At 42.3% G+C, this 25,987-nt stretch overlaps 1 protein-coding gene across 1 annotated transcript in view; it reads left to right on the forward strand.

The window, feature by feature from the left end:
- LOC124616022 (cytochrome P450 6k1-like) overlaps nt 1-13,953 on the forward strand; it is a 175,036-nt gene extending 161,083 nt beyond the window's left edge. The window contains exon 8 of the mRNA XM_047144240.1: nt 13,312-13,953. Within this exon, the coding sequence (XP_047000196.1) occupies nt 13,312-13,478 (167 nt within the window). The 3' untranslated portion in view covers nt 13,479-13,953. The remainder of the gene's footprint in view (nt 1-13,311) is intronic.
- Nucleotides 13,954-25,987: the final 12,034 nt, after the last annotated feature.

A 25,987-nucleotide genomic window follows, 5' to 3' on the forward strand; every position in this document is an offset into this window, starting at 1 on the left:
AAATCATTCTGCAGTGCAACATGTTTTACACATTTGAATAACATGAAACAATAAGGAAAGATCGAGCTGATGGAATTACAATTTCCTTCAGACATATGAGTCTCAACTTTACCTTCGATAATGATAGAAGCTGAAGAAATGAATTAAAATTTGTGCTACAACTGGGGCTTGACCGGGATCTCATGGTTACTACACAGGTGTCCTAACCATAAAGTAGGGGTGAACTGAAGTTTGTGTTAGGGAGGGCATTGGACTAAGGTAGTTCATGAAGCTGTGTTAGCCTTACAGCTATGGTGGTGTAATGGTTAGCACATTTATAGTATTAAACGTGATCCTAAAATATTTCTGTTTGCTAGCTTGGTAGTAAAGGATGTTGTGTGCAACGCTGGCACTGTTTCAAATAGTGCAATCCAAGACATAATTTCATTGCTTGCAGAAAATAAACTAACGCTAAATCATGGTAAGTCTCAATTTTTACAGTTTCTAACTCACAGTTCAACAAACCCCGACATTTTAATAGCACAGAGTTGGCATATGATTAGTAAAACTGGACAGTTCAAACTTCTACGTGTTCGGATAAATGGTAAACTGTCGAGGAAAGCCCACATTCAGGATCTTGTTCAAAGACAGAATGCTGCCATTCCAACGGTATCTGAAGTAAGTGATAGTTCGACACGAAAAGTAGTCTACAATGCTTATTTTCATTCTCTTATGACGTATGGTATTATATTTTGGGGTAACTCTTCCCATTCTCAGAGGATATTTTTGGCTCTGAAACGGTCGGTTCGGATAATAAGTGGTAAGTTCACAAACATCTTGTCGACCCTTGTTCATTAATCTGGGTATTCTGACACTGGCGTCTCAGTATACACACATCAAAAAAAGTTTTGCAACACCCCGGTTCCCAGAACTCCTGAAGATAGACGTTGACTTTGTATATTGTATCACAGACACAGTCCCTTTGACCGTTCAGAGATGTCACTAAACCCACGCAAAGATGTAAACAACCATGCACAGGCACCGCCTATTAGACGGAGGGGATCCAACAGCCGATCAGTTCCAGTCATTCCACCAGGAAGGAGGTACACGGCTGGTGTTGTCTGTAGTTTAACCATGCCTAGACTGTTCGATCGCGTCCGCATTGTTACTCTGTGCCACGCTCTCAGCAAAGGAAGTGTCCAGGCGTCTCGGAGTGAACCAAAGCGATGTTGTTCGGACATAGAGGAGATACAGAGTGACAGTAACTGTCGATTACATGCCTCGCTAAGTCCGCCCAAGGGCTACTACTGCACTGGATGACCGCTACGTACAGATTATGGTTCGGAGGAACCCTGACAGCAACGCCACCATGATGAATAATGCTTTTCGTGCAGCCAGAGGACGTCGTGTTACGACTCAAACTGTGCGCAATAGGCTGTATGTCGCGCAACTTCACTCCCAACGTCTATGGCGAGGTAAATCTTTGCAACCCCGACACCATGCAGCGCGGTACAGATGGGCCCAACAACATGCGCGAATGGACTGCTCAGGATTGGCATCACGTTCTCTTCACCGATGAGTGTCGCATGTGCCTTCAACCAGACAACCGTCGGAGACGTGTTTGGAGGCAACCCGGTCAGGCTGAACGCCTTAGACACACTGTCCAGCGAGTGCAGCAAGGTGGAGGCTCCCTGCTGTTTTGAGGTGGCATTATGTGGGGCCGACGTACGCCGCTAGTGGTCATGGAAGGCGCCGTAGCGGATGTACGATACGTGAATGCCATCCTCCGACCGATAGTGCAACCTTATCGGCAGCATATTGGCGAGGTATTCGTCTTCATGGACGACAATTCGCATCCCCATAATGCACACCTTGTGAATTACTTCCTTCAGGAAAACGACATCGCCTGACTAGAGTAGCCAGCAGTTCTCCAGACATGAATCCTATCGCACATACCTGGGAGAGATTGAAAAGGGCTGTTTATGGACGACGTGATCCACCAACCACTCTGAGGGATCGACGCCGAAACGCCGTTGAGGAGTGCTACAATCTGGACCAACAGTGCCTTGATGAACTTGTCGATAGTATGCCACAACGAATAGAGGCATGCATCAATGCAAGAGGACGTGCTACTGGGTATTAAAGGTACCGATGTGTACAGCAATCTGGGCCACCACCACTGAAGTTCTCGGTGTATGGTGGTACAACGTGCAATGTGTGGTTTGCATGAGCAATAAAAAGGGCGGAAATGATGTTTATGTTGATCTCTATTCCAATCGGAACCGAGATGAAGCAAAGCTTTTGTTGATATGTGTAGATATTCTTTACTGTCGTTTCTTGTTAACACTATTAGGTTTTTCCCAAGAATTAGCAGTTTCCACTCAGTTATCTCTAGGCAGAGATCCAATCTGCATTTAAATCGGACTTCCTTGACTCTTGGTCGTGCAGCGTCCATTTTCGATAAGCTACCACAAGAATTCAAAAATCTGAGCAGTAATCTACGCGCTTTCAAATTGAAATTGAAGAGTTTCTTCATGGGTCTTCTGTCGAGGAGTTCCTAGAAAAATTAAGCTCATTCCTGTGTTATATGGCTGATTGCATTTCCGTAAACTTCTGTCTTGTCTTTTTTTGGGTTCATAAATATTTTATTTTATCTGTTATTAATTCTACGTTGTAATGTTCTGACACGTTCCATGACCTTGGAGATTTCCTCCTCAATTTGGTCCTACAGAATTAGACGTATAAAATAAAATAAAATAAAATAAACCGCCTAGTATGCAAGAGACCCGGGTTCAAGTGCCGGCCATGGCACAAATTTTTTGTCCATTTCTTCAGTTTCTAGCATTATAGGAAGTACGGCATTGATTTGGTTTTAGCAATTATCCAAAGCTGATAATTTAACAAATCATTAATACAAATGGTCACTTCACAATAGCGTTAAAACATGTTGAGGTACTATTAGGATATAACGGTGATGTTGGTAATGTATGCAAAACAGTTCAATTTGCTACGGTGATGAAACGACGTTTGCAGTATGGAGGCCATGAAGAACTAGAGGTAGTACACAACAGTAAAAAAAAAAGGGAGGGGGAGCTGGTATAACAGGGGAGGAGTGATAGAAGACATTAGCCCTTTGTTGCCTGACGGTACTTAAAAGTACCAGTAAGTTTTGACTCTCATTATTTTCTCGTGGTGCAGTTTCGTTATCTGAGAGCCTGTCGGTGCGTAACAGTAACTCTGATCTACTGTTTCATAGATGTTATTGTGCAATACATAGACCTCTCTGCCGGTCAGAGCTTGAAATTGTTTTTCGCGCGCTGCTGTGAAAACAGAAGATTGTATGTGCTTGTTTCCATAGTGTTGCCTAAATTTGTGCGCAATTTATTGAAACTTCCGTTGAGTTTTCCATTGTAAGTACTTACCTTCTTTGTTTTTTTTATAATAGTTTGAAGCATTACGTTACAAGTGAATGAGATAAAGTGGAAAATATAAAGCGGACTTCCTAGCACCGTCAGGTTGTGCGAACACTTTATTGTAGCAACAATGCGTTACCTCTCACTAGTTGTTCTGTCCACTTTTTCTCACACAGATGGACGAAAATCATAAAACTGGTGGCTACTTTCGACCTTTGAGTGATGCAGAGATTGAAGCAATTTTGTATGAGGACATTCCCTCTGATATTCCAGAGGATACTGACATCGAAGATGATGACGAAAATGTTAATAATTTTGACAAAGCTTTTTCGTGAAATTTACAAGAGGCAGATTGTAAAACAAACTCCACTTGTTCGGATAATGATGCCTCAGAGAGTTCTTTGCCGTTTAAACCTTCACCTCATTGTGAATATCGGACAAACAGAATGTGGAGAGACAAACACATTGAAACAAGGAACTGTGAGTACAGATATAGCGAAGATATCTTCTTACATTTAGATTATCATAAATTCCTTTTTCAGCATTAGTCAATTTCTTCTTTTTCATTTCACGAATTACTCTAGAATCCTGTTCCGTCTGTGACAACTGGAGCACTATTTCCATTCAATTATTCGTTTTGCAGGGCCTATGAAAGAATTATTTCAGGATTCCCACACAGCTACTGATGTTTTTATTTTCATTTTGAAGTCAACTGTAGAAGACATAATTTTCCAGAGCAATCTCTACGCAACACAGAAGGGAAAAATTTTAAATCTGAAGGAACAAGAGCTGTTTGCTTTTTTGGGAATTAATTTATTTATGGGTTACTACAAGCTGCCGTCGTGGAAACACTACTGGTCTGCATGTAATGACCTGGGTATTTCTATGATGCATGAGTAGGGACAGAATTGATATATTTTGAGTAATTTACATCTTAATGATAACACAAAAATTCCAGAAAAAACACTGATAAATTGTATAAAATACGCCCGCTTCTGACTGCTTTGAATAAGCAATTTATGTCCATATACAGGGGCACTAGATAACTCAGTATTGATGAATCAATGGTTGTCTTCAAGGGATGAAGTAGCATAAAGCAATATAATCCATTAAAACCAATCAAAAGAGGCTATAAACTATGGGCAATTTGTGATCAAAAAGGATACACACTCAATTTTGAAGTGTATCAAGGCAGAAATGAGACACTGGAGAAGGACTTTGAAGGGTACAGTTTAGGGGAGAGAGTAGTACTGAAATTGTCTAAACTGTGTTGGGGTCAGTACAGAAAATTGTACTTTGACAATTTTTTTACTCCCATTCCACTTTTGGAGAAATTGAAATGCGTAAATACATTTGCCTATGGAACAATTAGAACAAAAAGGAAAGGTTTGCCAGCGAATTTACCTAAAGAAAAATGTCTAAAGCGTGGGGAATCAAATCACAGAGTGTCATCTTTAGACCTAACAGTATTTCAATGGAGGGACAATGAAGTAGTGTATTTTTCGTCAAACTTCCATGGCACTGAACAGAGCGTAGTGTCAAGAAAACAGAAAGATGGAACTAGTATGACTATACCATGGTTATTGTATGTGATTACAATAAAAACATGGGTGGTGTGGATCATGCAGACAGATTACGTTCAACTTATGGTCTTGACAGGCGATCAAAGAAATAGTTGGTTGGTTTTTGGGGAAGGAGACCAGACAGCGTGGTCATCGGTCTCATCGGAATAGGAAAGGATGGGGAAGGAAGTCGGCCGTGCCCTTTCAGAGGAACCATCCCGGCATTTGCCTGGAGTGATTTAGGGAAATCACGGAAAACCTAAATCAGGATGGCCGGACGCGGGATTGAACCGTCGTCCTTCCGAATGCGAGTCCAGTGTCTAACCACTGCGCCACCTCGCTCGGTAAAAGAAAGAAATAGTGGCACCGTCTCTTCTGGGTAGCAGTAGAAACTGCTTTTGTCAATGCTTACGTCATTTTCAGTGATCTACATGGGGCACTGCCACTGCTGGAATTCAGGCGTGCTGTGGCACTAGGGCTAATGAATGAACAGCAAGTGCCAAATCTCAAAAAGAGAAACTCTGGTACAGATGAAATAACTCCCCCAAAGAGAAGGAAAGATAATTTTTCTGTTCCTAAGGATGTACGTCTTGGCAACCGAGGAAACCATTTTGTAGGGTTCAGTTGTGAAAGATGCTGATGCGAAATGTGTGCGAAAATTAAAATTCAGTCGAGACCACATTCACAATGTAGCACATGTAAAGTGTATTTGTGCTGCAATGAGAAAAAGAACTGTTTCCTACAATTTCATGAGGTATCACTAAATATGTGATATGTATATACTGTCAAAAATGTATAGCTAAGTTACTATGTATGAAGTTGCTGTAGAAGGTAAATTTATGCGGAATTTTTTAAAAAAATTCTGAAATATCATAGTTTTGTTGATTAATTTTCTAGTGTAAAAATATTTAATATTTATGTGGAATAAAGTACATTTTTCTGCGCATGTTGTGATTCTGTCCAAGGAGTCTGACGGTACTTCTGAGTACCAGGAGTGAAAAAAGTTGTAAAAAATAAAATAAAATTTTACAAAAAATCCTACCGACATTTGAGGCCACAATAGCATAAATTCCGCATAGAAATTGTTAAAAAGTAATTTTTTTCTTATGTGAGGAAACAAAGGGTTAGGATACGGCTGGCATGGAGCGTTGAAAACTATACTTGGCGCTGCTGTGGTCTTCAGCCTGGAGCTGGTCTTGATGCAAATCCCCACGCTGGTGTATCCTGTGCACTTCACCCCTGAGTAACTAGTGCAACCTACAGCCATTTGAACCTGGCTTACTGTGTGCAAGTCTGAGTATCTTTCTACGAGTTTTACCCCCACGCTCCCCTCCATTACCAAATTAACGATTCCTTGATGCCTAAAGATGTGTCCTAGCAACATGCCCATTCATTTAGTCAAGTTCTGCCGCTTAGCTATATTATCGTACATTCCACACAGCGCCTCTGTACTACTGCATCGCTGTGCCATTCTGATCTTGAGCATTCTTCTATGACACCATATTTCAAAACCTTCTAGTCTCGTTTATACTATTTGAGGACCTTGGGCAATAAACAACGATAACGGAAAAGTTAGTTGTTCTAAGAAACTGCAAACCAAGTATCAATAGCATCTCATAAGATGTTTGAAGTAAACAGGAAATTGGAAATTTGTGGTAAGTTCCTATGCGACGAAACTGCTGAGGCCATCTGTCTCTGCGCCACACACTACTTAATCTAACTTATACTAACTTACGCTAAGGACAACACACACACCCACGCACGAGGGAGGACTCGAAGCTCCATCGGGGGGAGACACGCGAACCGTGGCAAGGCGCCTTAGACGGCGCGGCTAGCCGGCACGGCCTCTGAAGTATATGGATTGTGCTTTTTTTTAATCAGGTAAAACATTCTTTTTACATTACCGACATATTTCTCAGAAGATAAATTCTATCAACAGTTATATATCAAAATTTAGCAATGATTACTTAACATTGCCTCCTTGCAAACTCAGTGCATTTAACACGGTGTAGCAGTGCCTTACCACTGTTTACTTGCTGGGCGAATTAACGAATCGCTACTGCTAAAGTTGCTAAAAATAAAAAAAAAAACTATCTGAATTGTTTCAGTTTTTGAAATAATGAATTACATTAACAATCTTCGTAATAATAACGGGTAACAACTTCACAAATTAGTCTATGATTCAGCACGATATAAAATTAATTTTAGTAAAGAACTTACTGTAGCACGTGAATATTATTAATGATGGCCCTTAACATTGCTAACTACACCCTTTTCATTTAAATTCGCATCAACTCTGGTAAAGGACGTAACTTAACATTAATCGAACAGTCGATAGGTGTACCGCCAGTTCAAAGTGTCCAGAGGGCACATATTTCGACCATCAGACATGTCGCCATCGTCAGGTGCGAGGACGAACTGAGGTTATGGAGGTGCGCGGCCAACTTATATTAGCCCCTAGCCCTGCGAACCGTTCCCTGCGCCGTCGTCTGCATCCGACGGCGCGTGTCGGCGGCTGCGGGGGCGAGGCGTCGACGTCGACGGTAGTAGCGCCAGCGCCGCTGTAGCTGCTGCGTCCGCCGTAGTCGCCAGATCGTTGTGATAGCTAAGTGTCTTCTTCATTAGACACAGTGCTGATTCCCAAATGTTTCTGAGACGATAGCCGCAGTTCCAGCTGATGAAGCTGTTCCTGGAGCGAATTTCGATGACCTCTGTAACAATGCTGTCCTAGTATTTTGAAGTTTGTGCAAAAATCCTGGTATATGCGTATTCCATACCATGATTCTCAGGCAAACAGACTTGTCGGGATACATTAGTTGAGTGTGGCGATGGTGTTCTCGGCATCGATCTTCGACGGTGCGCACTGCTTGTCCAATATACAGGGTGGTCCATTGATCGTGACTGGGCCAAATATTTCACGAAATAAGCGTCAAACGAAAAACTGCAAAGAAGGAAACTTGTCTAGCTTGAAGGGGGAAACCAGATGGCGCTATGATTGGCCCGCTAGATGGCGCTGCCATAGGTCAAACGGATATCAACTGCGTTTTTTTTAATGGGAACCCCCATTTTTTATTACATATTCGTGTAGTATGTAAAGAAATATGAATGTTTTAGTTGGAACACTTTTTTCGCTTTGTGATAGATGGCGTTGTAATAGTCACAAGCATATGGGTCACAATTTTAGATGCACATGTAGGTTTTTTAAATTAAAATACAGAACGTAGGTACGTTTGAACATTTTATTTCGCTTGCTCCAATCTGATACATGTACCTTTGTAAACTCATCATTTCTGAGAACTCATGCTGTTATAGCGTGATACCACATTAAAGAAATAAATGCTCAAAATTATGTCCGTCAACCTCAATGCATTTGGCAATACGTGTAACGACATTCCTCTCAACAGCGAGTAGTTCGCCTCCCGTAATGTTCGCACATGCATTGACAATGCGCTGACGCATGTTGTGAGGCGTTGTCGGTGGATCACGATAGCAAATATCCTTCAACTTTCCCCACAGAAACAAATCCGGGGACGTCAGATCCGGTGAACGTGCGGGCCATGGTATGGTGCTTCGACGACCAATCCACCTGTCATGAAATATGCTATTCAATACTGCTTCAACCGCATGCGAGCTATGTGCCGGACATCCATCATGTTGGAAGTACATCGCCATTCTGTCATGCAGTGAAACACCTTGTAGTAACATCGGTAGAACATTACGTAGGAAATCAGCATACATTGCACCATTTAGATTGCCATCGATAAAATGGGGGCCAATTATCCTTCCTCCCATAATGCCGCACCATACATTAACCCACCAAGGTCGCTGATATTCCACTTGTCGCAGCCATCGTAGATTTTCCGTTGCCCAATAGTGCATATTATGTTGGTATACGTTACCGCTGTTGGTGAATGACGCTTCGTCGCTAAATAGAACGCGTGCAAAAAATCTGTCATCGTCCCGTAATTTCTCTTGTGCTCAGTGGCAGAACTGTACACGACGTTCAAAGTCCTCGCCATGCAATTCCTGGTGCATAGAAATATGGTACGGGTGCACTCGATGTTGATATAGCATTCTCAACACCGACGTTTTTGAGAGTCCCGATTCTCGCACAATTTGTCTGCTACTGATGTGCGGATTAGCCGCGACAGCAGCTAAAACACCTACTTGGGCATCAACATTTGTTGCAGGTCGTGGTTGACGTTTCACATGTGGCTGGACACTTCCTGCCCGCATCTCGTGGTCGTGCGGTAGCGTTCTCGCTTCCCACGCACGGGTTCCCGGGTTCGATTCCCGGCGGGGTCAGGGATTTTCTCTGCCTCGTGATGGCTGGGTGTTGTGTGCTGTCCTTAGGTTAGTTAGGTTTAAGTAGTTCTAAGTTCTAGGGGACTGATGACCATAGATGTTAAGTCCCATAGTGCTCAGAGCCATTTGAACCATTTTTGAACACTTCCTGTTTCCTTAAATAACGTAACTATCCGGACACTTGGATTATGTCGTCCAGGATACCGAGAAGCATACGTAGCACACGCCCATTGGGCATTTTGATCACAATAGCCATACATCTACAGGATATTCACCTTTTCCGCAATTGGTAAACGGTCCATTTTAACACGGGTAATGTATCACGGAGTAAATACCGTCCGCACTGGCGGAATGTTACGTGATACCACGTACTTATACGTTTGTGACTATCACAGCGCCATCTATCACAAAGCGAAAAAAGTGGTCCAATTAGAACATTTATATTTCTTTACGTACTACACGAATATATAATAAAAAATGGGGGTTTTTATTTTAAAAAATGCATTTGATATTCGTTTGACCTATGGCAGCGCCATCTAACGGGCCAACCAAGCGCCATCTGGTTTCCCCCTTCAAGCTAGACGAGTTTCGTTCTTTGTATTTTTTTCGGTTGATGCTTATTTTGTGAGATATTTGGCCCGGGCACTATTACTGGACCACTCTGTATATCTTGCCATGTGGTCACAGAGTCTCCTGCAAACTGAGGTCATCTTTGACGCCCCGGAATAACGCCCGTGTTTTATATATAATTACGAAATATTAAATTTCGTAATTGATGCTATGACACAGACTAACACAGTCTCATCTATAAATAAATGACAGTAGAAGTATTTTTGTTTAGCTTGACAAGATACAACTGTACCTATTTTACGTCAGAAACATTTGTTCATTTCACATTGGAATTAAATAAAAACAACTGAACAAATGTCATTTATTTTAAAGATTTATTGTGTTGCATGCAGGGCTTTTATTTAACTACGTATTAGACATTCACTAGAGTCATCAGAACGTTATCTCTCTCCAGTAACTGAAATTACCATAATATCAAATCACACATTGGAAGTGGTTAAAGTGGTATACGACGAGAACTTTCGAAGACAGCTGAATGTAGAAGCCTGGTCAGAGCGAATTTCTCTCGAGGCTTTAAAGGCATTTGAAAAATTTAGGAGGGAGAGATGCGCAGCGATTCGTTTTGTGGACTAGGAATCGTCGTAAGATAAATGAGTCTGACACAGTTTCCATTTGGTTTAAAGGCGATTTAAATTGTTAAAGTATTAAGATTCTTGGTGATGTGTCATTTAATTACTGTAAGTGAATAATAAAGGTTAATAAATCTAGACATTGATCTTGTCAAAAATCGAGAAGTGATTTGTTTTCTTTTGTAGCACCCTTGGGTCGCACGGTACTCAACACAGTATGCTGATGACGTAGAGTATCTATTGACAAATGTATTATGGTGGTTTCTTTAGGGGGTGCTGTAGGTGGCGAATCCATATTGTACATTCTGTGGACTGTGCGGCTGGTCCCGGCGGAGGTTCGAGTCTCCCCTGTGGCATTGGCGTGTGTGTTTGTCCTTAGGATAATTTAGGTTAAGTAGTGTGTAAGCTCAGGGACTGATGACCTTAGCAGTTAAGTCCCATAAGATTTCATACACATTTGAACATTTCTTTTTCTACATTCTGTGAACATTTGCCTCAGAGGCTATTACTGCGTGTTACGTAATGTTTGTAAACAGTGCGTGACCTTGAGCGCTCTTATCTCGTCCTTGCGCTCGCTTATTTACATGTGAGAGTATTGCTAGACGTATGTAAACAGCATGTGTAGCATGGTAGTAGTTGTAGTTGATTTCAGGCTTCATTTTGGTAATGAAACGGGCACTCCAAGTTAGTTTTCCTTCAAACGTTCATTCCAAGCACTTTACTGTGTTAGTAAGAGGTTGAGATTACAGAGATTGGATTTGGGCCCCGGTCAAGTGGAACGGTCAGTGGTGTATCGCTCTACTTCCCCTTACCAATTTTCTCGCCGTTATAAGGCTATCGACGAAACTCACAATACTTGAGAAAATTTCCTGCTGCAAAACCAGAAGAAACTATAATCCTTTCATCATAAGAATAAACCTGCTGTAAACACAAAGGCGATGATTGGTCAGAAGCCGTAGCACACGTACACTGGTGTTGTCACGCTCTTGGAAGTAGGTTCTACTTATGTATTAGATATATTAAGTTACGTTAAATGAAACTTTAAGGAATTCAAATGTATTAACAGACATCAACGTTTTTCCTAATCACACTTTAGCTATGTAGTTTTTATTTCAAAAGTCGTGCACAGTCACAGCCTCTGCTGCACAGTGATCTGATTGCTTCGCTGTTAGTGCGCAGTATGAAAATGGCTGAGGCTGCTTTCTGTTGGGTAGTGAAACACGCCTGTGAAATACGGTTAAAAAGTGCCAAGAAATAGGCTGTTCTTAATGTTTGTCATACATTTATGGAGATAATCAGGCTGGAAGTTTTCCAAGCTAGTGTATGTAATACAATTGATACGTCTGTTAATATTGAAAGTGTAGCGCAATCGGTAGCGTAATGGAATATTATACATAAACGGTTCAAGATTCGAATCCCCTCGGTATCATTTTTTTTCTCGTTCAAATTGAAATACCTACCTCTCGTAATTATAAAGCTCATCATCATTTTTGTGAATAATGCACGTCTTCTTGTTTCTAATTACATATTGGACGCGAAATTCCTGTTTTCATTTCAAAAACAAATTCTTAATTATCGATGCTTTATGAAAGACTGTTCATAAAAGTTGCTTAAATTAAGAAAATATAACTATTTTGAGGCAAAAATGAAAAACCAAATCCTCATTATTTGGACTATGTCCATCGTTTTATACCACAGAGGTAGATAAGCATCGTAGAAACATGAAAAACTATCGGTTTCACAGCATCGAGCACATCATACAAATGCTGTATTTTTGCATTTGCTACTGCACAATTACAATATGAGACCAACAGAACTTATCTGAGACCAAGTTGCGGGATTTGGCCCGAGAAATAACAAGGCTGTTAAACTGCCAGACGTACTGGACTAACGCACGCAACTTTTTCAAATGTCACTGCCGAACGATGGCGGGATGTCGAAAGGCTCATCGTAAAAGAGGAAGAGAAAATGCGGCGCCTGGTTGGCTTCGTGGATTCTGTTGTTGATGCGCTCGTTATCAACGTAGCAGGTGACACTTCCAGAACTCAAATGTATTTCAGGATTCGGACAAGGAAGGAGTTAAGAAATTACCAGACGACTGATTGTAATTACTACTTTTAGTGGCTTCAGTATTCAACAGTACGGTGAAGTCCCTGCACTATGCTTTTGCATTACAGACAGCCCACTCAGAAAAATTACCCTAAGTTTAAGTTAGAAATTTTCATCACGCTTGTTTCTAATTAGAATACTATGTCAGCTGAGAACGAGTGCATTTTATGTTTTCCGTTTGGTCGCCTAAGAAGCGCGCTGGAGTTTCTCCGAATATTATGTCATTCTCTTTAAAAATTAAATGACATTCGGAGCTATATTGTTTCTCTGCTCGTCTCTTTTTACGTCTGAACTGCAACTGCAACTGCTCACATCACTGCAGGTTAGTTGGCTGGCCAGTGCTGCCCAGGTTTAATGCGCCGCTAAAGCTGTTGTCCTGCATTATGGCTCAGTCTATGTGTGTGTAACACAGCATGAAACGTACCATTAAGGTCGTAATTGACTGTACTTGTCACCCCAGATCACGTGATCTGGGCTGGTCACAGCTTGGCTTCCGCTCCACATGAAAAAAAAAAAAAAATCAAATTTTATTCAAGCAAATACAGTAGAATACATGGCGTATTGTTTACATCAGGTTTATTCTTATGGTGAACAGAGTATAATGCTAGAAGCTAACTTTTATTGACTAATCTGGGCAGGGAGAAACCAGTTGTCGCCAATAATATTGGGAAGAAATATTTATTAAGAACTTTTTGTATCAACAGAGGAATGGATTTTATTTGGATTTTTCTAATTATGTTGCAGGCATGAGACTGGGCCTGCTGCAGACCAAGGTTGGCCTGGTGTACATCTTGTCCAAGTACAGCGTGCGGACGACAGAGGCCACTCAGGTGGACCTGCACTTCAACGCCAGGAGCATCATACTCGTACCTAACGGCGGCATTCAGCTCCGACTGGAGAGGAGGTGCTAGCAACAAGGACACACAAGCTGTTTTACTGCAGTCTGGCACTGTCGTGAAAATAAGGCTTGTTTGTGAACTTACTGTAATTTGTGATACTTCTATAGGAATCATTTGCGCGGGAGACCTAAACCAGAACATTCTCAGACTGTGCAATACTTTACTATACTCTCAAAGAGCACCTCAAGATTGAATTTGAGTCGACCCGCACTACTGTTGTGATCTAACAAATTGTATCAGGGTAGAATTAACACTATTGAATTTGAGTCGCCCCTCACTATTTTTGTGATCTGAGAAATTTGTATCAGGGTACAATTAACAATAATTAACAATGTGCATATTGTGCACTGTGAAGGCAGTCAAAATACTAAAAACAATTTTTTATGTATGATACCTATGTATTATAGACATGTGTTCAAATTGATTACGTTCAGATACAAATCTGTAGACTGTTTGTATTTGTTTATAAATAAAGGTTTGCAAACAATTTGTAATGTACTCTGATGTGAAAGAAAGAGTATGCAAAGATTTCAGTTTCTTCCATAATACATCGACATAAGGGATATGCATTGGAAGTGTGCTCAATCTCTAGGTTGAAATTTTAATTTTTGTTCTGTTTTAAGTCTGATAGTGAATTAGAATTTGATATCACATGCAACCAACAGTGACAAGCTCTTTTTAGAATTTTAGCATTCTCTGCTTTTTTGGAGCTGAAACCTTGAGATGTGAATACGTTCAGATTACTATTTTCAGAATTAGCAGTTTCGAATTTCGTGTTACATCGATATTTAACCAGATGTAAAAAGATGCAACAAAACGTGAAATACAGACTTCTCATCCCTAGAAAAATAGTAAGTGTAGAGGTATATATGAGGGTGAGTCAAATGAAAACAAATATGTTTTTAAATATTATTTATTGTGCATAAGTGGTTCAAAGCTGTATCACTTTTCAACATAATCTCCCCGGTGCTCAATGCAAGTCCTCGAGCGCTTACAAAGTGCATAAATTCCTTTAGATAAAAATTCTTTTGGTAGTCCGCGTAACCACTCATGCACCGCGTGGCGTACCTCTTCATCAGAACTAATCTGTAAACATGCTGCAATGTCATTCAGTGTCACTCGGCGGTTTTCCTTCACTATGGCTTCAACTGCTGCAGTGTTCTGTGTAGTCACAAGTCGTTGTGCCTGACCTGGACGAGGAGCATCTTCCACTGAAGTCACACCATTTGCGCACTTTCTACTCCATTCGTAGACTTGCTGCTGTGACAAACATGCATCACCGTACTGAACCTTCATTTGTCGATGAATTTCAATAGGTTTCACATCTTGACTGCGCAAAAACCGAATAACAGAACGCTGTTCTTCCCGGGTGAAAGTCGCAAGTGGGGCGGCCATCTTTATACTGATACTGCGACGGTATGTGTGCATCTGCGCTATGCTGCCACCTACGGGCCATTCTGCACGCTGTTTGTGGCACGCTTACCAACTTACAGGATAAGGGCGCGAAATTTCGATTTGTTACTACAAATTTAAGGTTTTCATTTGACTCAGCCTCGTATAAAGGGTAGTCAAATGCAAAACGAGCGCCTGCCACAACAGAACCATGGAATCGTCCATTCAAAAGAAATCACCACTCGTGTTAAGAAATTTATCGCACTGAAAGATGAGACGACCAATTCCTGCTTCGTAGAACGGAGTTGGCCGCTTACGGATACACAACCGCATCCACTCTTGCACCTGCTCCTCAGATTGAAACCAACGTCCACACTTGTCTTTATTCATGTATAAATCACACTGTGAACGATTTGGGCTGTAGGGATGATGTTGTAGTGTTTCCCAAGCAAATCACTCATTCATCTGGTTGCCAGTGTGCAGCCGGCCGTTATATTGCCACAGGATGATTCCTGCACTCGTTACGTTCCTCGAATGTGGGAACACAGCCAGTGTGCAGCGGTATGAAGACTCTTTGCGAAAACTGCGACGTGCCATAAAATCAAAACGCCCAGGAATGCTGTCGGGAGGAATCATCCTCTTGCACGATAACGCCCGCCCCCGTACTGCCAATCGGACGAGGGCTAGGCTTCAGAGATTTGTTCGGGAAACGGTGCAACATCGTCCGCACATTACGGATCTTCCACCGTGCGATTTTCACGTATTTGGCAGCCTGAAGAAAGACACGCGTTCCGTCTTGTGGAAAAATCTAGAAGGACCAGGAATATGCAAACCACAACATGCAGCTGAACCTCTTGTTCCTATTGAAGATGTAAACGAGTATTCCAAGAATCATCTCGACTCTAAGCGACTACGCAACCCAGTTAGTCACGCGGTGAGAAATACACACCTCAGAAACGTCCACTCGTTATCTGAGCACTTTCACAGGCGTTCCGTCTTGTGGAAAAATTTAGAAGGGCCAGGAATATGCAAACCTCAATATGCAGCTGAACCTCTCGTTCCTATTGAAGATCTAAACGAGTATTCCGCCAAGCCTATATCTCTACTTGACCAATGCACAAGGACGCAAACTACTGAATCCCTTGCAGTATCTACGCTCGGTACAAATCAACAATTTTTCAGCACCCGGTAACCCTTAACACGGGCAGAAAGTCAGTTGCACCAATTCATTCTGCAGGCGCAGGACACGACAATATTACAATACAAATTATCACTCTCCTCGTCGATCCATTACTGCCGATAATGGCGTATATATTTAACAATTCTCTGGCCTCCAGCCTATTCCCAATGGCCTCAAAAAGGGGGCTCATAAAACCTCCATCCAAAACGAAATCTGCCGAAGAACCTTCCGACTACAAGACCATTTGCATTCTACCAGCATTATCTAAGGCTTTAGAGTGCATAGTTCATGACGAGCTTACCAGTAATTAGGGCAACGGCCTTGCCGCAGTGGCTACACCGGTTCCCTTGAGATCACCAAAGTTAAGCGCTGTCGGGCGTGGTCGGCACTTGGATGGGTGACCATCCAGGCCGGCATGCGCTGTTGCCATTTTTCGGGGTGCACTCAGCCTCGTGATGCCAATTGAGGAGCTACTCGACCGATTAGTAGCGGCTTCGGTCAAGAATACCATCATAACGATCGGGAGAGCGGTGTGCTGACCACACGCCTCTCCTATCCGCACCCTCAATGAGGATGACACGGCGGTCGGATGGTCCCGATGGACCACTTGTGGCCTCAAGACGGAATGCTTACCAGTTACTTAACATCTTATAATCATCTGTATGAATACCAATCTGGTTTCAGAAAAAATCATAGCACGACGGCAGCACTCATAAAAGTGACTGACGAATTGAAACAAGCTATGGATAAACAATAGGCGACTATTGTGTGCTGTTTGGATTCCAGCAAAGCTTTCGACACTATCTACTTTGAATTCTACGTGCTAAAATCGAAAGTCAATACTTTTCTTCAAGTGCTGTACAATGGTTCCACTAATACCTCAAATGCCGCCAACAACGTGTAATGATCGAAACGAAGAGGTCACAATGGAAGAATGTGGTATCTGAGGTCCCACAACCATCAACATTGGACCCATTATTTTTCTCATTATGTATTAATATGTGCCCACTATTCTCTCCCACTGAAAATATCATTTATACGCTGATGACCTTCAGTTATAGCTAATTACAAGCCCAGTAAATCTGAACATAGCCGTCCAGAATGAAAATACTAACTTACTTGCTTTATCAGCATGGGAGCAGGACATAGGTTTGAAATTTACCCATCTAAAACTCAAGCAATCTTAATTGCTCACAAAAAACTTATTACTCCTTATGTCAAAGAATCTCTTCTACTCTTAATCCTAAACAACGCAGAAATCACCTCTCCTTCTTTTGTGAGGAATTTGGGGATATTACTGCAGCATCACATACATTGGACTGAACACACAACTACAGTCTATAGATGTTGTGAGCATCACTTCTACCCTTACGGAAATATGAAAAAGGTTTCCTCTCCAGCTTAAAATGAAACTTGTAGAGTCACTAACACTCCCCATTCTCGAATATTGTGATCCTATTCTCCTAGGGCTTTGACATGAGAGCTCACATTGGCTGTAACTGACGATTAATGTTTGTGTGCGATACATTTGTGATGTACGCTATTTCGACTATACCACTACTACCCCAGAATAATTATCATGGTTACATGGTCACACCCTGTGTTTGCTGTATCGTCTTTTCAATCATCGCACTCCTTTCTATTTATCGTCAATCCTGACACTACTATCTGATCAACACAGCAGAAATATTTGTTCTCAAAACAGTAAAATCTTCTCTGTACCACTAAACAACACTACCATGTTCTCTAAAATCAGTTTCTGTTCAGGAACCCGCCTTTGGAACAATATTTCTCAAAATATTAGAGAAATTAAAATCATTTCAAACTTCAAAAGACGACTAATGGCACATCTTCTATCCCAACAGCTATCTCTTCTTGCAGCTCACTCTCATCAAACTCTCACATCAAACCTCCCTCCCCCACCACTTTTCACTCCCTTTGTCTAAAAAGTTTTCTGTTGAAATTCTCTTCCATCCTAGCAGCCATAGTCACTTTGATTTCAGCCCTCTCATCTTTCATTATCCCTTCCACTTCTAATACTAAACAAGGCTTGCAAAGTGCTAAACTAATCAATATCATTCTTAATTTCTCCATTATTTTGTCATCATTTATTGCCAATTATCATTTTTATTAATAATATAAATTATTATTATTGTAATTGTTATGTAATAATTTTTTGTATGTGTTGTTCCTGGCCAGATATGAGAGAGGGCCTTAAGGCCCTAATATGGTCAGGCTAAATAAGCTATACAGTGTATATATATATATATATGGCGGAGGGTACCTCGTACCACAACTAGCATCTTCTCTCCCTCTATACAGTATATATATATATATATATGACGGAGGGTACCTCGTACCACAACTAGCATCTTCTCTCCCTGTTCCACTCCCAAACAGAACGACGGAAAAATGACTGCCTATATGCCTCTGTACGAGCCCTAATCTCTCTTATCTTTGTGGTCTTTCCGCGAAATGTAAGTTGGCGACAGTAAAATTGTACTGCAGTCAGCCTCAAATGCTGGTTCTCTAAATTTCCTCAGTAGCGATTCACGAAAAGAACGCCTCCTTTCCTCCAGAGACTCCCACCCGAGTTCCTGAAGCATTTCCGTAACACTCGCGTGATGATCAAACCTACCAGTAACAAATCTAGCAGCCCGCCTCTTAATTGCTTCTATGTCCTCCCTCAATCCGACCTGATAGGTATCCCAAACGCTCGAGCAGTACTCAAGAAAAGGTCGTATTAGTGTTTTATAAGCGATTTCCTTTAAAGATGAACCACATCTTCCCAAAATTCTACCAATGAACCGAAGACGACTATCCGCCTTCCCCACAACTGCCATTATATGCTTGTCCCACTTCATATCGCTCTGCAGTATTACGCCCAAATATTTAATCGACGTGACTGTGTCAAGCGCTACACTACTAATGGAGTATTAAAATATTACGGGATTCTTTTTCCTATTCATCTGCATTAATTTACACTTATCTATATTTAGAGTTAGCTGCCATTCTTTACACCAATCAAAAATCCTGTCCAAGTCATCTTGTATCCTCCTACAGCCACTCAACGACGACACCTTCCTGTACACCACAGCATCATCAGCAAACAGCCGCACATTGCTATCCACCCTATCCAAAAGACCATTTATGTAAATAGAAAACAAAAGCGGACCCACCACAGTTCCCTGGGGCACTCCAGATGATACCCTCACCTCCGATAAACACTCACCACCGAGGACAACGTACTGGGTTCTATTACTTAAGAATTTAGGTGACGGAAGACAGCTAGTGCTCCATTTATGCAGACAATGTTTGATTTGAAACTTCCTGGCAGATTAAAACTGTGTGCCGGACCGAGACTCGAACTCGGGACCTTTGTCTTTGATTTGGAGGCTTCATTTGGCAGAGAAAGAGGTTCGACATAGTTGGTAGGATGGACAGCTCTCAGGAACGAATTCATGGTCTGCGACGGGAAGGTGGAACACGATGAGAGATGTACGTCAGCAGGGCAGAGTTCTTAAGGACTGGGGGATTCAGTGTGAGATTGGAATTCTGATTTTGTGGGAGACACATAACGGGAGAAGGTGCTCCGAGTGTCTGAAGGGATATTGGGAGTTCATTAGCTAATAAAGAACACAAGTGATGGGAGGGTAAATGGATGTGGAAAGCAATATCTTGCTTGCGGTATTCAGATATTCAGATATTCAGAGTTCGGGAAGCTTGAAACTTTCAGGGAGTGCTAAACACTTGGAAAGAACAACAGAGATTTGAGATCCACGTGTTAGTCTAAGGCTTTTTAGTATTTTAGCTAGCTCAATATTCTTTAGTGTCTTGTCTGATATGCGACACACACTCCTGAAAATATTTTCATTGAGTTCGTTCTTTCCTGTGGCTGTGCATCATTGATGCGTGCTGTAGGCATAAGATTTGAATAGTGAATCAACAATCAGAATTGAAACTGTGGGCACCAACAAGATTTGGGTGCATAAATACGTGTGTAGTGACACATCATGTCATTTATTACTGTTCCATATAGAATATTCTGTATTAGGTCGGGTTTCATGAGGATTTTTGACTGAGTTTAAGTTTCACTGTGAAAAAAAGGCAATCTGTGACTAATATGTGGGTTTCAGACATTATGTGTTGCCAATACTCGTTTTCGTGGAACAAATGAGAAAACTAAATGTAATGGCTATTCCAAATTACAGCCTTTTTATCTGCATAGACGTCTAATATTCTTTGAAAAATATCACAACATTATGAAAGCAATATAGTTATATTCAGCAAAATACGGAATTTACCCTGCAGTTTGAGAAAGACCAAAGTGGGTTTGGAATTGTAGATTAACGTGACATTGCCCTTTCGGCGGAATTGTTATAAGGTCTCACAAGAGTTTTGTCTTCTACATTTTCCAAGCTGGAAGAGATGGATATCAAAGAAGAGATTATTCAATATAGAGGTGCCTCAATTGCAGTGGACAAACAGCAGCAGGATTTTCATGAGGCATTATAAATTGCTTACCAACTGGAATAGACACTGGCAACCTTAAAGGAATTGGAGAGGGTGGGGATTTCCCTTATTCCAGGACAGTATCAATCGAGTGAAAGGTTTCATTGTATGGTGAGTGATTTCCCAAGGCATTGCAACTCAGTAGCCATTAATCAGTATACGAGTAATTACCACAGGGTGGTAGCATCGAGTATTTTCTTGTAAGCTGTAAAGGAGGTGGGACAGATGAGAACGCCGATGGATGGGAAAGAATCCAATCACTTTGCAGCCCCAGTGACAAATGTCTGAGAGGCCTAAATAGTTGTAACTTACCAACCTGTTTCATGTCCTCTGCCTCACTGAATTTCTACTTTAATCTGCTCTGTGTTGTTACTAATTGTGATGAACTGGCATTAAATATTGAACACAACACTGCTTAACTTACTTTTTCATTCCCCTGCAAAGTTATTCACACACAGTTCCGTTCAAGATCAGCTGTCTTGAATCTTGAGCGTCCATACCTTAACATACATCAGTAAGCTACAGCAACCCCAAGTTTCAAATTTTTCACAAGTGGCAATGATCAGCAAAATAACTATACAGGGTGGAGAAAAGTTATGTCACGAAATTTTAGCCGGACGGGTTCCAGGCGCTACAGTCCGGAACCGCGAGACTGCTACGGTCGCAGGTTCGAATCCTCCCTCGGGCATGGATGTGTGTGATGTCCTTAGGTTAGTTAGGTTTAAGTGGTTCTAAGTTCTAGGGGACAGATGACCTCAGAAGTTAAGTCCCATAGTGCTCAGAGACATTTGAACCATTTGAACGAAATTTTAACTCTGGATAACTGATGCCAGTAGGAACCAAAATTACTAATGTTGTGTAGGTCGACAACGCACCGTTTTTAAACTACGGAAACTTGGCGCCACGCGCTCCGATTCGCCGTGGGATTGCTCTGTTGCCGTTCGTCGGTTGAAGGGCAGCGCTATGGTTGTTAGCTCACACATACAAACGTCCCTCGCCCCGTCACTGCCCCAGCATGATACACACACGTGTCAAATAGGTCTTGTCTCCACCCCAAGTCAGAGGCATTAGCACGTAAACTTCGCTTCGAAGCAAACACGCGTCACCTGCGATTTAGTCATACAGTAAGCATGGCGGCACAGTATTCGTTTGAAGAACAACGAGATATGGTTTTTATTTATGGACTAACCGACGGTAATACACATGAAGCTTGACGGTTGGATGAGGAACGGTACCCAGTAAGACGCCATTCACACCCGCAAACGTTTACAGCAATTCACCGGCGACTTGGCGAAATACACTCGTCAGCGGGATATTATGGTGATGCTGGAAGACCTCGAACAAGACGGGATGCTGCATTTGAAGAGACTGTTCTCGAGCGCTTCGAGGAAGCACGTACGACAAGAATTCGAGCGGTTGGACACGACAATGGGGTCACTCATCGGTTAGTCTGGAAGGTTTCGAGGAATGACAGCCAACATCCATTTAGTTTCCACCCTGTCTAAGGCCTAAACCCTGTGGCGGACTGTGGACATAGGCTAGGGTTTTGCCGGTGGTTTCTGCGACGTGTTGCACGACATCCCGACTTCCCTCCATTGTGTTGTGTACTGACGAGTGCACCTTCCATCGGGATGGCCTTTACAACACTCGAAACATTGTTTACTGTGCAAGGGGAAATCCTCACGTCACGTACGTCCATGGACACCAGGAACGATTTTCGCTCAACATTTGGGCAGGCATTATGGGTGACCATCCGATTGGGCCGGTCCGTCTACCTCCTCGACTTACCGAGGCAAATTACCTTCACTTTCTGCAAGAAACTCTACCCAGCTTGCTGGAAGATGTTCCCCTGGACATACGGCTACGCATGTGGTTGCAGCATGATGGAGCTTCCGCACATAACAGTCGTGCTGTGCGCGGATATTTAAATGAACTTTTCGACGGCCGGGTAATTGCCAGAGGTGCTCGTAGGACATGCCGCCGCCATCACCAGACCTCACGACACCGAACTTTTTCCTGTGGGAATTCTTCAAGGTTCTAGTTCACTCACCCAGACGCGAACCACCTAGAAATGAAGAGGAATTTATGGATCGCATTCAACATGCCGCCAATCACATCAGGGCAATGCCAGGAATCTTTGAAAGAATTCGGTTAAACACTGTTCGAGGTTACCAAGCTTGTGTCGCGTCAGAGGATCGCAGTGCGAGCATCTGCTTTAAGTAAACAATGTCCTAGCTATCAAAAAAAGCCCTTTTCAGGGCCGACACAATTTGTAAAAGACTAACAGCTGTTGACCGGTTTGTTCCCAGTACGTCTCGTCATGAAACTACAATGGATGTGTCGGGACCCCGACGGATTCGCCCCAGGCCACCAGAGTGGAAGGCTGGGGCGCTACCACCAAGCGTGCGGGTCGCTGTGGATACATCGCGATCTCCGGCAGGTAAAGCATTCCCCATCACGCGTTGTCCAGAGCATCTGGCAACAGCGCAATCCCGCTGCCAATCGGAGCGCGTGGCGCCAAGTTTCCATAGTTTAAAAATGGTGCGTTGTCGCCCTGCACAACATTAGTAATTTTGGTTCCTACTGGCATCAGCTATCCAGGGTTAAAATTTCGTGACACAATTTTTCTCCATCCTGTAAGTGAGTGACAGAATAAGCGAGAACTATCGCCTTTTCAGTATGCTGACCTGTGGAGCTTAACTGTACGTTACACAGCATAACAGGCTAGAAGACACAATCCTATCAACATAGTACAATTATCTGACGTCTGTCCAGCTTTCCTTGCGGGAACAGAGATCATTGGAACAGGGGAAATTTCCACGGGGCTCGAAGAAGGCTCAGTTCATAGCAATCTATAACAAGTATAGAAAATCGGACGCACATAATTACCGGCCAATTTCACTGACATCTGTTTATTGTAGAATCATGGAATATATTTTGTGTTCAGACATAATGACCGTTCTAGACTCTCAGAAGTTCATCTGCAGAAACCAGCACCGTTTTAGGAAACAGCGGTCATGCGAGACACAGCTGGCCCTCTTTGTGCATGATATACAACAGGCTCCAGATTCAGGCTCCCAGGTTGTGCCATATTTCTCGACTTTCTAAAAGCGTTCGACTCAGTTCCGCACTGTCGCTTGCTCCAAAAATTGCTCGCTTACGGTCTATCCGAAAGTTTTCTAACAGACAAGGAGCAGTATGTCGTCCTGAATGGGGTGACTTCAACAGAAACAAGTGTGCCCCAGGGTGGCGTAATAGCTCCACTGCTTTTTACGATTTACATAGACGATCTGGTTTATGGTATAGACAGCGGCATTAGACTGTTTGCCGATGATGCTGTAGTCTACAGGAAAGTAGTATCACACGAAAGTTGTGGACAAATCAATGAGGATTTGCAGAAAATAAATCTGTGGTGTAATGACTGGCAGTTATCTCTCAATATTAGTAAGTGTAACCTACTGCTTATAACAAGGCGAAACTCCCCATTAATGTACGAGTACAAAATACATGCCCAGACTTTGGAAGTGGTAACACCCATGAAGTATTTGGGTGTGACTATTCGAAATTATCTCAAATGGAATGATCAGATTACACACGTAACGGGCAAGGCGAACTCTAGATTGCGGTTTATTGGTAGAATCCTGAAGCGATGCAGTCCTTCAACAAAGGAAATTGCTTACAATACCTTAATTCGTCCAGTCTTAGAGTATTGTTCGTCTGTATGGGACCCTTAACAGTTGGGTCTCATTCAAGAGATTGAAAAGGTCCAAAGAAGAGCGGCAAGATTCGTGACTGGTACATTCATCCATCACGAGAGCGTTACAAATCTCATAGAAAGTTGGAAGTGGGACACACTAGCAGATAGACGACGGGCTAAATTCCGAAATCCGATCTTCGCCGAAGATGTAGAGCATATATTATTACCACCAACTTTCAAATCGCGCAATGATCACCATTCAAATATAAAGGAAATTAGAACTCAAACTGAGGCGTTCAGGCAGTCGTTTTTCCCTCGTGCGATCCCCGAGTGGAACAGAGAGGGGGAAATATGACTTTGGCGCGAATTGTGCCCTCCGCCAAACACCGCTTGGTGGCTAGCGGAGTATATTTGTAGATGTAGAAACAAAAAAAAAGAGGTGTCAACTGGACCGAAGTCAAGGCATTAGAAGACATGAATATGAAGCAAAAGCTGTTTGTCTGGTCTCCTTCCCCAAACAACCCAACCCCCCTCCCCCCCCCTCCCCCCAAAAAAACTGTTTAACAAAAAGACCCATTTTCTTGAACCATAGGAGGTGAAATTAAAATGGTCATCTACGAGCACCATTGTTCTCCGAGATGCGTGATGTTTTGAGTATGTAATGTGGATCTCGTAAACAGATGCACTAACAGATCAGCATTTTTTTTTTTTCCACGGCGCCTTAAGCTATTCACGAGTGACGCATGTTCTCCTAAATCTCAGTCACGATAGTCTGAGTAAAAGGATGCAGCAATAAGACTTGGGATGCTACAGGTCAGACAAATTGCTTCATATTTCTGACGAAGTGGAACAAAACGGTGTATACACCACATGGAATTCCGTGAATCAGATTGCGGATAACAAACTGTCGAGAGCAGCGAGTACTTCAAGTTTCTTTCTCCTTGATCACACCGCAGTGAGCAGATGGACATTTGGTGAGTCACTAAGATATAGATAATATCTGTCTGTATGTGAACCATGTTATGTCTAAAGGTAGCACTTGTGGCTGCACTAAGATAAAGATATTTTTTTTCCTGTTGCTCCTGTCAAATTTTTAACGGAAGCTGCTAACCAGTTGGATCACTACTAGCAAATCTTATTCGCAGTAAGGAAAAAAAATGACATGTTCCACATCCATGAGGATCTCCTCAGCACGAACCTATGGAATGAAAAACTAATCTAATCTAATCTCTAATCACAAGACGGACCCTGCTTCACAACCTTTACTACCAGTCAATACAGGTCGCAGGACCAAACAATTTTCGGAGTGCTGTGTGTCAGTTTGCTCTCACTGGATCAAACAGGTGCTAGGACTGCACGATTATCGTTTCCACTAGTCTTTAACAGTTACAGTAGACGTAACAACTAAAATATTAATTTAAATTTAAGGCAAGTACAAACTAGATGTGGTTGCTGACAATTGCCTTTATAGATACATCATTAACATCATAACCTACCAGGTGTCATGGATCACTGTGAAAGCAATCGTTCTAACGGTACCCAAAGAAAAACAAGGAACGGACTTCAGATCACACCAAGCTCGAACCATTGTGGGAATCGTCGTGATGCCGCGAGTAATGAGGCTGTTGAGCAGGGTTACGACATCAGTAGTGCATGGTATAAGTTGGGAATTTGGGTCTGACAGGAGGCTTGCTCGGGTAGTCTGTGCAGTTGTGGTGACTGCTGTGTCCGGATGGTGTA

The sequence above is a fragment of the Schistocerca americana genome, chromosome 5 (genome assembly GCF_021461395.2).
Source record: "Schistocerca americana isolate TAMUIC-IGC-003095 chromosome 5, iqSchAmer2.1, whole genome shotgun sequence".
In the NCBI taxonomy this organism is placed as follows: Eukaryota; Metazoa; Arthropoda; class Insecta; order Orthoptera; family Acrididae; genus Schistocerca; species Schistocerca americana.